Source organism: Schistocerca americana, chromosome 10, assembly GCF_021461395.2.
Source record: "Schistocerca americana isolate TAMUIC-IGC-003095 chromosome 10, iqSchAmer2.1, whole genome shotgun sequence".
Lineage (NCBI taxonomy): Eukaryota > Metazoa > Arthropoda > Insecta > Orthoptera > Acrididae > Schistocerca > Schistocerca americana.
Genome location: NC_060128.1, coordinates 172888998 through 172904195, shown reverse-complemented (window position 1 = coordinate 172904195; position 15198 = coordinate 172888998). Strand labels below are relative to the sequence as shown.

Genomic DNA, 15198 nt, shown 5'->3' with positions numbered 1-15198 from the left:
ACGTACGTATGGAGCACTGCATTGTATGGTAGTGAAACATGGACTGTGGGAAAACCGGAACGGAAGGGTAGCCAAGCATTTGAGATGTGGTGCTACAGACGAATGTTGAAAATTAGTTGGACTGGTAAGGTAAGGAATGAGAATGTTCTCTGGAGAATCAGCGAGGAAAGGAATATGTGGAGAACACTGACAAGAAGAAAGTACGGGATGATAGGACATGTGTTAAGACATTACGGCGGGGTTGAAAGTGCTATTCTCAAATTCAAATGAAGAGGTAGGCAAGGGAGAGGAATTCGTGACGGGCAGCATCAAACCAGTCAGAAGACTGATGAGTGAAAAAAAGAAAAAATCCTGGTGTCTAACGTGTCGGTGCGTGTGGCACAGCGCGCTGTAATCGAGTTTCAAGTTCCAAGAGCCCGTCCATACGTAGAGCATCCTCTCGTTCAGCATTGCAATAACAGACCACACACGAGCGTTACGGCATTCTCTGTCATCGATCACCCTCCATACAGTCCCGAGTTGGCCCCCATTCGATTTTAATCTGTTAACTTAAAGAACGGCTTCACTTCGATAGTGACGAAGCGGTGCAGGCAGAGGTGAGATTGTGGCGCCGTCAACAAAGTCAAACATTCTACAGTGACTATCACAAACTGGTCTCACGTTGGAAGGAAAGTGTTCGTCGTTAAGGTGGTTACGTTGAGAAATAAATACAGTACTGGCCATTAAAATTGCTACACTACGAAGATGTATTACAAACGCGAAATTTAACCGACAGGAAGAAGATGCTGTGATATGCAAATGATTGGCTTTTCAGAGCATTCACACAAGATTGGCGCCGGTGGCGACACCTACAACGTGCTGACATGAGGAAAGTTTCCAACCGACTTCTCATACAAAAACAGCAGTTGACCGGCGTTGCCTGCTGAAACGTTGTTGTGATGCCTCGTCTAAGGAGGAGAAATGCGTACCATCACGTTTCCGACTTTGATAAAGGTCGAATTGTAGCCTATCGCGATTGCGGTTTATCGTATCGCGACATTGCTGCTCGCGATGGTAGAGATCCAATGACTGTTAGCAGAATATGGAATCGGTGGGTTTAGGAGGGTAATACGGAAACCGTGCTAGATCCCAACGACTTCGTATCACTAGCAGTCGAGATGACAGGCATCTTATCCGCATGGCCGGAACGGATCGTGCAGCCACGTCTCGATCCCTGAGTTAACAGATGGGGGACGTTTGCAAGACAACCATCTGCACGAACAGTTCGACGACGTTTGCAGCAGCATGGACTATCAGCTCGGAGACTGTGGCTGCGGTTACCTTCGACGCTGCATCACAGACAGGAGCGCCTACGATGGTGTACTCAACGAGGAACCCGGGCGCAGGAATGGCAGAACGTCAGTTTTCCGGATCAATCCAGGTTCTGTTTACAGCATCATGATGGTCCCATCTGTTTTTGGCGGCATCGCGGTGAACGCATATTCGAAGCGTGTATTCGTCATCGCCATACTGGCGTATCACCCAGCCTGATGGTATGGGGTGCCACTGGCTACAGGTCTCTGTCACCTCTTGTTAGCACTGACGGCACTTTGAACAGTGGACGTAACATTTCAGATGTGTTACGGCCCGTGGCTCTACCCTTCATTCGATCCCTGCGAAACTCCACATTTCAGCAGGATAATGAACGACCCCATGTTGCGGGTCGTGTACGGGCCTCTCTGGATACAGAAAATGTTCGACTGCTGCCATGGCCAGCACATTCTCGAGATCTCTCACCAATTGAAAACGTTTGGTCAATGGTGGCCGAGCAACTGGCTCGTCACAATACGCCAGTCACTACTCTTCATGAACTGTGGTACCGTGTTGAAGCTGCATGGGCAGCTGTACCTGTACATGCCATCCGAGTTTCGTTTGACTCAATGCCCAGGCGTATCAAGGCCGTTATTACGGCCAGAGGTGGTTGTTCTGGGTACTGATTTCGCAGGTTCTATGCACCTGAACTGCGAGTAAATGTAATCACATGTCAGTTCTAGTATAATATATTTGTCCAATGAATACCCGTTTATCACCTGCATTTTTTTTCTTGGTGTAGCAATTTTAATGGTCAGTAGTGTAGAAACAACATTATTTTTAAGTCGCAATTGTACTTGCCCAACGACTGAGAGACGCGATGTAAGTCTAGTGCTATATTCGTATTCCCGTTGAGTACTAACAGGGGCAGTCAAACACGGAGAGTAACCAGTACGGTAGACCAGCAGCGGCAGAACACCGCTACTGCTCCATGGCTCTGAGCACTATGGGACTCAACTGCTGAGGTCATCAGTCCCATAGAACTTAGAACTACTTAAACCTAACTAACCTAAGGACATCACACACATCCATGCCCGAGGCAGGATTCGAACCTGCGACCGTAGCGGTCACGCGGTTCCAGACTGCAGCGCCTTTAATCGCACGGCTACTTCGGCCGGCTACTGCTCCATGGAGGCAGCTGTCAGCGCGCATCAGGGCGGTGCTTTCGCTTTTGGAGTACCGGTTATCCTCCGTCTTCTTCTGTCCCAGTTAATATATATCGCCAAGTAAAATTCTGCTTTAAGAATCGTTGTGTTTGTAGTGGTCGGTGGGTGTCGTATGTGAGACGTGCTGAGCGGGATGTGTGAGCTGACTCGAGCTATACTTTGCAAAGAATTGCAGGTATCTGCCGAAACACCACAGAAAATGCGTCTGAAGGGTCTTAGGAGACACTCCGTGTATTATTAATCTTTATTCTCAGTATATAATGTCCACTGTAATGTTAAAGCGGAGGAGCTTGTGGCACGACTAGAAGAAGGGATCGGTTGGTAGGACATGTTCTGAGGCATCAAGGGATCACCAATTTGGTACTGGAGGGCAGCGTGGAGGGTAAAAATCGTAGAGGGAGACCAAGAGATGAATACACCAAGCAGATTCAGAAGGATGTAGGTTGCAGTAGGTACTGGGGGATGAAGAAGCTTGCACAGGATAGAGTAGCGTGGAGAGCTGCATCAAATCAGTCTCAGGACTGAAGACCACAACGACGACAACAACAACGTTAAAATTGGCTTTCTTAGTTTATTTAGCCCCTTTTAGCAATGTGGCGATTATCTCTTACCCCTTCGGACACTGTTTCACATTATTGATTATTTAGGGCTTTCCTTTTGTCCAATGACAATAAAAAGAAAATGTCAGGCAGGAGGAAAATCGAACTGAATACCCTGCGACTTTGGAGGTCCTAGGTCAATTGCAACTCATCTAAAAAAACATTAGGGTTGCTGCTATGCCGGCCCTCTTCCTGCATTCCTCCTCAGCCCTGGCGTATCTGAATATTTACGACACAGCAGAGATACCCACTTAATCTACGACAATTTGAATAAATTATAAAGATTTCGGTGCCATTCTTAACCAAAATATAACATCACGCTAGCCATTGTTGCTATTCTTGGCAAAAACGATATACTGAAATGGGTGACAACTTAAAGGGGGGTTTACTATCTTTGGTCCGAAAAAGTATGTTCTTTAAGAATTTTTTTCCTCGGGATGTGTTATAGAAAATGGTTCAAATGGCTCTGAGCACTATGGGACTTAACATCTATGGTCATCAGTCCCCTAGAACTTACAACTACTTAAACCTAGCCGGCCGAAGTGGCCGAGCGGTTAAAGGCGCTGCAGTCTGGAACCGCAAGACCGCTACGGTCGCAGGTTCGAATCCTGCCTCGGGCATGGATGTTTGTGATGTCCTTAGGTTAGTTAGGTTTAACTAGTTCTAAGTTCTAGGGGACTAATGACCTCAGCAGTTGAGTCCCATAGTGCTCAGAGCCATTTGAACCATTTAAACCTAACTAACCTAAGGACATCACACACATCCATGCCCGAGGCAGGATTCGAATCTGCGACCGTAGCAGCCGCGCGGCTCCGGACTGAGCGCCTAGAACCGCTAGACCACCACGGCCGGCTGTGTTATAGATATCAATGTCAAATTTGGTCAAAATGTTTGTAATTTCCTCTACAAACTGGAATATTTTTCGACCGGGAAAGTCGAATAGCAAAGGGGGAAGTGCCGTCGGAACGAAACAGAATTTAGATGTAGACCTCCACGCGCGGTATGTCACAGGTCAGCCGGCTCGCCTGAAATCAAAACTGAGCTGACGACAGCGAAGTATATAAGATTCTTTAGGAGTTGTACCTCGCTTAAGTTATTTGCACCATAGGAAACAAAACGGTGACCATTTGAAAAAACAGGGTTTTTTCATCGATTTTTCGACTTCATCGGACACGTAAATATATAGTTGATAGATCGGAATAAAAGTGGCACAACTCCTAGACAATTTAGTTAGCTTCGTCGGAAACAAAGAATAATGCCAATCGGTTCAGTAGATTTGAAGTTACCATACGGCGTGATAAAAAAAAAAGTCATTTCGAGACAAGCGCGTTTGAAGTTTTGACTACATATAAATGCAACACTATGCAACGTACGTTCAATCTGCTATTGCGGGTCCGTAAACTAGTCCCTCATAGAGGGCGTTCTGCTCGACCTGGGCCATCCTGCGCCGCTCCAGAGCCGCTCGTACGGCCGGTGACGAGCGGTTTTCGGCCGCTTAAATCCGGTGGTCGTCCGAATGCTTGGCGAACTACGTCGAGTAGAGTCCCAGGGTGACGTCCATCGTTGTCACGGTCTTCAGAATTGCTGAATACCCTTCGTTGAAGCTGCTCACTGCCAGGAAAGTTGGAATCTGCACAATCTTCGCACCAGAATGCAAATGCTTGGGGGCTAACTTCCAAACACACGCGTTCAAACTTTTATTTGAATTTTGTGTGTTTCCTCCCAAGCACCAGTACAGTAACTCGCCCTCCGAAAGAAAAAAAAACTGGTGCGTGAAAAAATTCCGATTTTAGGTAGGTGCATTTTTTTTATTCAACCACGATTAACAAACATTTTCGTTCCGTATTCGGAAAAACCGTTTCAGGGGTGGATTCTAAACACTTTTATGGATCCAAAAACGCAATTTAAAAAATTGAGTATTTGAAACAAAAAAAAACCTCCCCTTAATTATAAAATCCGCTTACTCTATTTTCAGTAGCGTGTACAACGAATTTTGATGATTTTTGTCGTGTATGACGTCACAATAAAGTCAGTTCCATATGTTTTTCCACAGTTCTCACATCCGAAAGTTACTTCAACGTGTTCTCATATATGACAGATCAGCTGTATTCGCAGATACGCTAAGTCGCTTGTTGACACCACACTGAAATGGAGACTTCGATACGTGCATTGACGATGTAGGAACGCCTTTGAAGTGGCAGTAGACAAATATCATTATGAAGTTAGTCAAAATATAAGTATGTGTGTTGTTGGTTCGCAGGTTCTCCGCGTTAAGAACTTGACGTTTCACTCCCGCAGCTTATATGTGCTTCGCGAACCTTTCAACTTCGCATCCTTTAAATGAACTCCGCTGTAGAACTGAAACATATATGGATTACTATGCGATCAGACAACTTTGACGATTGAATTCGGAAAACTCTGTCCAGGCATCCACAGGAATTTTCGAACGCCGTAAAAGGAGGACATCGTTGAGTTAAGAAGAGGAAGAAGTTATCTGACATTATTTCTGTCCTTTTTCATATGCTTTCACATTCGGATTTTTACACATCTCAGAATACTTCACCTGATCAGAGCTCCAGCAATTTCGTGCTACAGCAGAAGTTCCCTACGATTAGGCGCTATGTATCTGCAGCACAGTTGTTATTATATGTCGTAATAAATCGTTAGTAAAATACTCACCCTTCTGCGATATTTTTCTCGGGAATTATTCTATTAGAATTTGAAGCAGTTGTGATTTGTTAGGAATGTCTACATTTCTTAGGACAATATGAATTAGTTAACAGGTTTTCGTGGACGTTGTCAAGGGAAATAATGTTAAATATCTGTGGAGTGAACACACCGTTTTGATTGTACAGCCATTATGAATCAAGACACAAAGGAATCAGAACATTAGATGCCAGTGGGCATTGATTTATATTAGTGGAGCAAGCTGAAAACTTGTGCCACGCCGGGATTCAAAGCGAGGTCTCTCGCTTACTAGGCAGATGCCCTGACGACTACGCCATCCAGACAGCACACCTGCCTAGTAAACGGTAGACCTTGTTTCGAATCCCGATCCGGCATAAACTCCCAGCTTGCCCCGTTGATACAAATCAGTTGCCACTGGTAGCTAATGTCTTTAATCCCTTTATGTCTGGAAATGAAGTTGTTTGCGAGCGTCATATCTCCGTCTTCAATGAACGTCAGATGACAACATACTGTTTATCCATTATTTAAAAAAAAAAAGAGATCAGAGCACGATATCATCATTGATATTTAAACGTTGAGTGGGATAACGTCGCGGATAGACAACGGAGGTGAATTCATTCGCCAAGTTCTACAGTCGTCCTGAGGAATGAGGAGTGACGGAGAAACATAAGAGTGCTGAACACGGGGGAAATGTGCGTCCCTATAGCACGACATTCTGATACATCTGTTACGGTGTTCGTAGCGCTTCGCAGGATTCTCTGTTTTCCTCTTTTGAAGTTCACATCAGAAGCTGTTGTGCCGTGTTACCAGGACCCAAAATGTTTTCATTGTCATGGACAACACCGTTCAAGTCTTCAATTTCTCTTAGACATATCTTTGGAGTTTGGAAATCCCCACACCGGTGCGCCGTGAAAGCCGTATTCCATCGCTAATGACGACTGCTTTTCCTCCGAGTATCCCACGCCTATAGCAAAATTCAAATGGCTCTAAGCACTATGGGACTTAACATCTTAGGTCATCAGTCCCCTAGAACTTAGAACTACTTAAACCTAACTAACCTAAGGACATCACACACATCCATGCCCGAGGCAGGATTCGAACCTGCGACCGTAGCAGTCCCGCGGTTCCGGACTGAAGCGCCTAGAAACGCACGGCCACCGCGGCCGGCACGCCTATACCATCAACGTACCTTCTCGAATGGGGAGAGTGACGTTTTAGGGACGAGTGTGTGCTAGGTAAACCACAGAGACGCAATGCAGTGGTGAACAAAATACTGGCTGGAAAAGAACATAACCAAAGTTGCTAGAACTCTATAATCCTTCGTGGATTGTTTTTGGTATATTGTGTCGATTTGAAAGAATACCCTTGTTACAGTCAAGTTCACTATCGCTGGAGGAACCAAACAAAAATTGCTTAGAATAACGGGTGCGACTGAAAAATTGTTGTTAATGTACAGTAAGGGAAAGATTTTGTTTCAGTTTCTGATGTCCATAAACATTTTTTACCATTTTATTACTAAACTTTAAAATCATAAAAGTTAGATCTTTGATTATAGATTATTACAGAAGGTCTCTAGCGCCTATTTCTACCTCGGTATACGGGGTGATGGACAGAAATACTTCATACAAAAGTTTTGCTTATCGAGTGATAAAGACTTGAGTATTTGTTTTTTCTACACGTGAAAGACAGCGTAATTACTGTGTGCTACGACAATAAATTAAATAATAGAATCTGTTGCAAGCCACTTAAGTACTTTTGGCCACCAAAGTGCACGAATGGACTTAGAGTAAGGGTGTCATTACTGTGAACATTTTTTAGAGTCAATGGAAACGATAAAAAATATATTTGACAATAACTTCTGAGATTATTGACCGTTTTAATATCATTAGTGTCATTTGGCACTGAAAATGAAAAAAGAGGCATTTTGCCGAAACAGGACTGGGAAATACGTCTTTTCGTCACTATAGTACTAATTGTGTGGGTACTTTTAGGAACGCCAACTACCATACGGTTTTTTTTTTTTTTGTAACCATTTTTCATCTCACCAATGATAGTAAAATTCGTTTCATGTTACCATCGAATCGCCGAAACGAACAAAAAAAGTCCCAAAAAGCAAAAGTGTTCGATTTGGAGAATTTAATTCGACAATATTATTTTCTCATTTAACTGCCAGATTTATTTTCAGTTACGATGACTGCAGTTTGGAAGGTAGCGTCAATACCAAGTAGAAAAGTTTCGAGCCGAAGCACAAATCGGAACAGTTTAAGTGTCCTCTGGGGTATATATATCCACTCCTGGAAATGGAAAAAAGAACATATTGACACCGGTGTGTCAGACCCACCATACTTGCCCCGGACACTGCGAGAGGGCTGTACAAGCAATGATCACACGCACGGCACAGCGGACACACCAGGAACCGCGGTGTTGGCCGTCGAATGGCGCTAGCTGCGCAGCATTTGTGCACCGCCGCCGTCAGTGTCAGCCAGTTTGCCGTGGCATACGGAGCTCCATCGGAGTCTTTAACACTGGTAGCATGCCGCGACAGCGTGGACGTGAACCGTATGTGCAGTTGACGGACTTTGAGCGAGGGCATATAGTGGGCATGCGGGAGGCCGGGTGGACGTACCGCCGAATTGCTCAACACGTGGGGCGTGAGGTCTCCACAGTACATCGATGTTGTCGCCAGTGGTCGGCAGAAGGTGCACATGCCCGTCGACCTGGGACCGGACCGCAGCGACGCACGGATGCACGCCAAGACCGTAGGATCCTACGCAGTTCCGTAGGGGACCGCACCGCCACTTCCCAGCAAATTAGGGACACTGTTGCTCCTGGGGTATCGGCGAGGACCATTCGCAACCGTCTCAATGAAGCTGGGCTACGGTCCCGCACACCGTTAGGCCGTCTTCCGCTCACGCCCAAACATCGTGCAGCCCGCCTCCAGTGGTGTCGCGACAGGCGTGAATGGAGGGACGAATGGAGACGTGTCGTCTTCAGCGATGAGAGTCGCTTCTGCCTTGGTGCCAATGATGGTCGTATGCGTGTTTGGCGCCGTGCAGGTGAGCGCCACAATCAGGACTGCATACGACCGAGGCACACAGGGCCAACACCCGGCATCATGGTGTGGGGAGCGATCTCCCACACTGGCCGTACACCACTGGTGATCGTCGAGGGGACACTGAATAGTGCACGGTACATCCAAACCGTCATCGAACCCATCGTTCTACCATTCCTAGACCGGCAAGGGAACTTGCTGTTCCAACAGGACAATGCACGTCCGCATGTATCCCGTGCCACCCAACGTGCTCTAGAAGGTATAAGTCAACTACCCTAGCCAGCAAGATCTCCGGATCTGTCCCCCATTGAGCATGTTTGGGACTGGATGAAGCGTCGTCTCACGCGGTCTGCACGTCCAGCACGAACGCTGGTCCAACTGAGGCGCCAGGTGGAAATGGCATGGCAAGCCGTTCCACAGGACTACATCCTGCATCTCTACGATCGTCTCCATGGGAGAATAGCAGCATGCATTGCTGCGAAAGGTGGATATACACTGTACTAGTGCCGACATTGTGCATGCTCTGTTGCCTGTGTCTATGTGCCTGTGGTTCTGTCAGTGTGATCATGTGATGTATCTGACCCCAGGAATGTGTCAATAAAGTTTCCCCTTCCTGGGAAAATGAATTCACGGTGTTCTAATTTCAATTTCCAGGAGTGTATATATATATGCTCAGACACGAAATTTTTCATCCGAAAATGAGTGTACAGTTCCGAACACGGTGATTAGAAGCTCACAGTGAGAACCGAAATGAAAGTCCGATTCAAACCCTGGTTACCTACCCATTTTCTCCAAAAGTTCATCCGATGGCTCACAGTATCCCGGAATATATTTTCATACAATAAAAATTGCTATTTCCGTTTCGGACGGGAAGCATTTTTTAAATTGACAAATGAACTGAATCAGTGCCTTATTCACTATCTTCAGACTAAAAAGAGGGAAGGAACAGAGGGGATGTCCGATGAGAAGACGGGGAATAGTTATGAAAGTATGAAACACAACTGGACACGTAACATTCCACGAATGTACGTCGTAATACTTAGAATGCTTGGCCACGAGCAGCACATCGCTGCGAATTACAGGATTGCAAAAGCAGCACACAGCAGTTCACAGCGACGTCCTGTTCGAAGCCAGGTATTTTACATCTAAAGATGGTGTATAAGGCACTGAAGTTCTGGTCAAATGTGAATAATATAGTTTGCGACCGAGACGGAAATACAAATTTTAATATTAGTAACAGTTTGCGAGAGCTAAATACCAGTGACGATGTCGCCATTTGAAAATATTCAGCGTAATGTGAGGTCCAGATTTAAAGTAGGTATTAACAATTTTACAAATTTTATAGAGGAATAGGATCCACGAAATATCTACGATATCTTCGTCCAAAGTTTATTTGCAGACGAGTTTCGGAAAGTTTGTTTCCATTTTTAGTGATGTAAAACGAAAGAAGTAGGTATTACGTCAATAATAAAATGTAAGAATTGTTACACACAATTTTTTTCTTTTATCATAAAATAATGCGTGTGCTATTACGCCGTGTTCTAAAATAAGGCCAGCGTCACGTCATGATACACTATTAAATTTTGAATTGATCGCAGTTAAAAATATCCAAATGTTAAGAAGTACGTAATATTACATTAAAACAGTCACAGAGACAGAAACATCTGTTCCACAGTGTAGAAGATGCCTGAATATGTGGTATAGCTTACGAAAAAATATGTGCACAATGTACTACAGAAGTGTGAGTGTGAATAACCACAACCCGACATCTGATTTAAATGTACCATAGTCACATACATCGTGAAAGTGCTGGATTTGGTTAACATCTTAAAGGAACAGTGTATTTAATTAAAAATGTGTGCTGATGTGCTTACTGGAATCTCTATATATAAAAGGCAATGCCCCAACTGACTCACTGATTTATCAGCGCCCAGCCAAAGCGCTACGGGTAGAAACTTCACATGGCGTTGGTCTTATACAGTAGGCGTCGTCTACGGAAGGATTTTTCGATATTCCATTGCTAAGGGGGTGAGACAGGAGACGAAAAGTTTTGTGAAAGTACGTCGCTATTACTGCAGATCTGAAGCTAGAACTACGAAAACTGGTATTTTGTTCCTCGGTCAGAAATAAGTAAGTGTTTCACGAGTTTTGGAAAGTAACCCTTATTGGGGTGAAATACTGGTTGAAGACTTTTCTGAAAATAAATCATTATTAAAGAACTACTAAAGTATTCTTATAATTACATCTAGGAAAACTGATATTTAGTTGCTTTGGTTGCAAATGAAAAATACATGTTTATTCTTTTTGGAAATTCAACCCCTAAGGGGGTGAAATAGGGCCAGACTGATTCACAGATTCATCATCTCTCAGCCCACACCACTAAGGATAAAACCTATAGTTTAGATAGGGCGTTGATCTTAAACCGTAGGCATCGTCTAGGAAGAGACTGTTCCAATAGGGGATTAAAGGCTTTTTCAAAATATGTCACTATTAATGCAGTTTTGAACCTATAAATATGAAGACTGGTATTTCGTTTCACAGTCAGAAATTTAAAAAAATACGTGTTTCAGAACTTTTGGAAATTCAACCACTGAGTGGGTAAAATAGTGGGTGAAAATTTTTTTTGCGAAATGAATTATTACACCAGTACTAAAGCATTGTTATAGCGGCGTCTAAGAAAACTGGTATTTCACATCTTGGTTGACGTTTTAAAAAATGTGTGTTTCACTGTTTTTTGGAAATTCAAATCCTAAGGGGCTGAAACAGAGACTGAAAATTTTTAAGGAAGTATTTGGTTATAAAAAAAATTTTAAAGCTCATTCTATGAAAATTGTTATTTCCCTTCTCGGTTAGATATGAAGAAATATGTGATAGGGGATGAAAGTTTCTATGGAAATACCACCGCAAGAATGCAAAAAGCATGATTAAGAGTAACGTTAGAATCTAAATACTAGACATGTTTTTTTTAGTTGGGACTACAAAACCATGTTTCTATGACCTTCATTAGCATGAAAAGTTTACAAGGCGTTGCAGGGCGTGCACAAGATAAAAATTCGATTAAAGTAAAAAAAAATCTGTGCACACCATACAATATACAGGAGTGAATCAGTGGGAGCTAAGCTAGTATATTACCATATTGTATTATCATATTAAACAGTGAAGGACATGCTTCTTAACATTAAAGTATTTTAACTGTAATGATTTCATAATTTATTATGAACTGTCATTGGTACTTATATTAAGAATTACAACACGAAACCCAAATGCTTATTTCGTAATTTTAAAAGAATGTTGTTAAAAAATCTCTTACATATAAAAAATGCTTACCTTTTATTATGGACTTAGAAACATTTGATTTTCTTTTACAGCATTCAGAATAGAAAAATCTTTCAGAAACAGTCTGCAAATGAATTTTGAGTAAAAAGACCTGTAGCTTTCATTATGGATTTTTTCTTGTACTAAATTAACAACACAGCTGTATGCACAAGCAAGCCATCCACTACAGGGAATTGCATCAATACAGGTATTAGTGGTTGTGTACAGGAGATTTGATTTAACAACAAGGGGGGAAAAGAAGCGAATCGTTACCAAGGAAGATAGCTTGTACATCATATGTGTCGGTTGTCGCTAGTTGCGTTAAACGCGGCGGCGTTTACTCACGTTTTGCGTCGGCAGCCTGCAGCAGCACCAGCGTGACGGCCAGAGCGAGGACAAGGGCCATAGCTGGGAGTCGAGCGCAGCCTGGCTGGGCGGGAATCTGCTTGGCGGACATCTCTGCTCGGCGTTCGAAGTCGGGTCGGTCTGCTCGTGCGGGTGGATCGCGCTCGCTCGCTGTCCACAGGACGTGTGGACGCGACGCGCCGGCCGCCGCAGTTTTAAACCGTCCGCGCGCCGCCGGACACGCCCATCGGCCAATCGGAGCGCGCGGCGGCGGCAGAGGTGGTGGGGCCTCCCTCCGGCGCGCGCCGTGCGGCGAGTGGGGGAAGGTCGCGCCGGCCGGACGGTTGTGTGGTGGCGACCCCGACAGGACAGCACAGGTGGTCCGTTCTGGTAAGAGACAGCGGGGCGCAATAGAACCGGAATCACCTGCTATTGGGGACTGTGTCCCAAAGGTCGCCACGCCACCGCAGGATGTGGGCGGTACCGCCGCACTGCACTCACGGCTGTCAGCGACCACACGTGTAAATCTCAATCTCCACTGGTCATTAACAACGCCCACTGATTTCACTGGGTGGAACCCCACAGCGCTTAGACCATACTCATCTCTTATGGGAAAAACACCTATTACCGCCACGTCTCAAGAATCACAACTAATTATCGGTCACCTAATATTTCATAGTGACAGAATTATCGAAAGCAGTTGTAATATTCTGTCAAACCTAACAAAACCAAGGCAGCTTCCATTACGCGCACTAGCAACGGGAGGGGGGGTACTTGAAGCCAAAAAATTCTTTAATTGTTGTTAGTCAAAAACATACTTTTTAAAGAGGTACTCATCTGTGAACAGGATCCAGTAATCTGAAAATAGCTTTTAGCACGCTCTCAGCAATATCGACACACTTCTGTTCTGCCAACTTTATGATCACCACAACAAAATTTTTAAAAATCCATATTTCCTCTATTGTCGTTGGCTTTTACTGCCATCATACTTATAAAGATATATTGATGTGTAAGTAACGTCTTGAACCTGGAAATACTTATTATGACATTTATTGGAGAAGTGATATCTTGCGCAGAGACCTAAATTTTTTAGTTAAGTTTAACTGAAAAATTTGAATCATATATGTAATCTGGTAGAGACCTCATTAAAAACAATTTTTTTAATTTTTAAATATAAAGTACTTGACTATTGTATGATAACTACAAAAGATGGTCATAAAATACTCCCCCTTGCGAAGGTAATGCAGTGGTTACAGAATCTGAGTTTCTTTGGGATCGGTAGTTCACTATACATCTCGTTTAGTTCTGACGCCAGGAACAGAACGAGGAAAGTTACCCTAAGCTGTTCAAGAAATATAAAGGTGGGCGCCACATCATCTGCATGGGGAGACATTGAAATACGAGTCCCACAGTATTCGGTTATTGGCCAACTGATTTTCTTGCTTTGATAAATCATTTTAACTGAATCAGGTGTTTACCCCTGTTTGCAGATGATTCGAGCATTGATGTGAACACAAGCAAACAAGTATAGACAAAGAAAAGTGTAAATCGTTTCTGCGAATATTACTGTTTTGTATAAATGGTCTAGCTGTAAGGAAAGGAAAGAGGAAGCTTATAAAATTTTGCATTACAAAAAATATCCCTCCTGCCCATTAACCTGGTACACGAACAACAAATTAGAAACGAGATTGAAAGTTCTATGTTTTTGGGTGAGTATATAGTTGATAAACTAGAACTGTAAAAAATCGTGAAATAAAACTGCTAAGGCGTTTAAGTTCTTTTGATATAAAAATAACTGATAAGATCGGAGATATACAAAGCAACAAAGCAACATGTTGTGTTTCTCTTCATTCAGTGATGTCTTACGACATTATGTTCCAGGGTAATTTCTTGCTTAGACAAAAATTAGTCATGACACAAGATAAAGTAATCGGAATTATTTTTGGGGTTCATACATGTACGTGTTGCGACATCTGTTTAAGCAGAGCGAAATATAAACCACAGCCCCACAATACTTGTATTATTTGCTGTGAACAAGCAAGAAGAGACATTCACAAGAACCACTCTAGAATGAGAAATGTTCTGCATTATCTTATAATAAATCTGAATTTGGCACAGAAAGAGATGAAATGTGGAGCTATAAAAGACTTTGATACACTGTCCACTGGATTAAAATGTCTGACAGAGAGATGAAATGTTTTCAAATGTGGATTAAAGATGTTTCTCCTCAGTTGCTCCTTCACAACTACAGAGGAATTCCTCAAAATAAATAATTGCTCCTCTATACAGCAGAAAATGTGTAAATTGCCAACATGTAGACACACAAATATTTTTCATCCTTTTTCTTTTAGAAAAAATATCTGTTGATTGTTTGTTCATTGACATGTTTCACATCATAACGTTCAGCATGAATATGATCTCCGGAACATGTAACTAACGACAATACGTTTAATGGCGACTCAGGTGAATGGACGGCTCCTAAGCCTCTTGATTTGTTAGGTGTCCAGTCGATCATTTGTGGGTACTTTGAATGTTTAAGCAGTTAACGTAACACTGCCGAAATAATTTTCATTTTATGCTACTTCATTTTCACTGTCCACATCGATGATTATCAGCTTTTATGTAGCGAATTCACATTTATCATCATACAAATCAGTGATCTCTCATAATACTACGATGTGCG

The 15198-nt window shown here is 43.3% G+C and overlaps 1 protein-coding gene across 2 annotated transcripts in view; it reads right to left on the bottom strand.

Annotated features, from left to right (window-relative positions):
• The window catches only part of LOC124552621, a 454634-nt gene extending 441946 nt beyond the window's left edge, over positions 1 to 12688 (bottom strand). For both annotated transcript variants that reach the window (XM_047126948.1, XM_047126949.1), the window contains exon 1: positions 12516 to 12688. In XM_047126948.1, the coding sequence (XP_046982904.1) occupies positions 12516 to 12627 (112 nt within the window). In that variant the 5' untranslated portion in view covers positions 12628 to 12688. The remainder of the gene's footprint in view (positions 1 to 12515) is intronic.
• Between the last annotated feature and the right edge of the window lie 2510 nt (positions 12689 to 15198).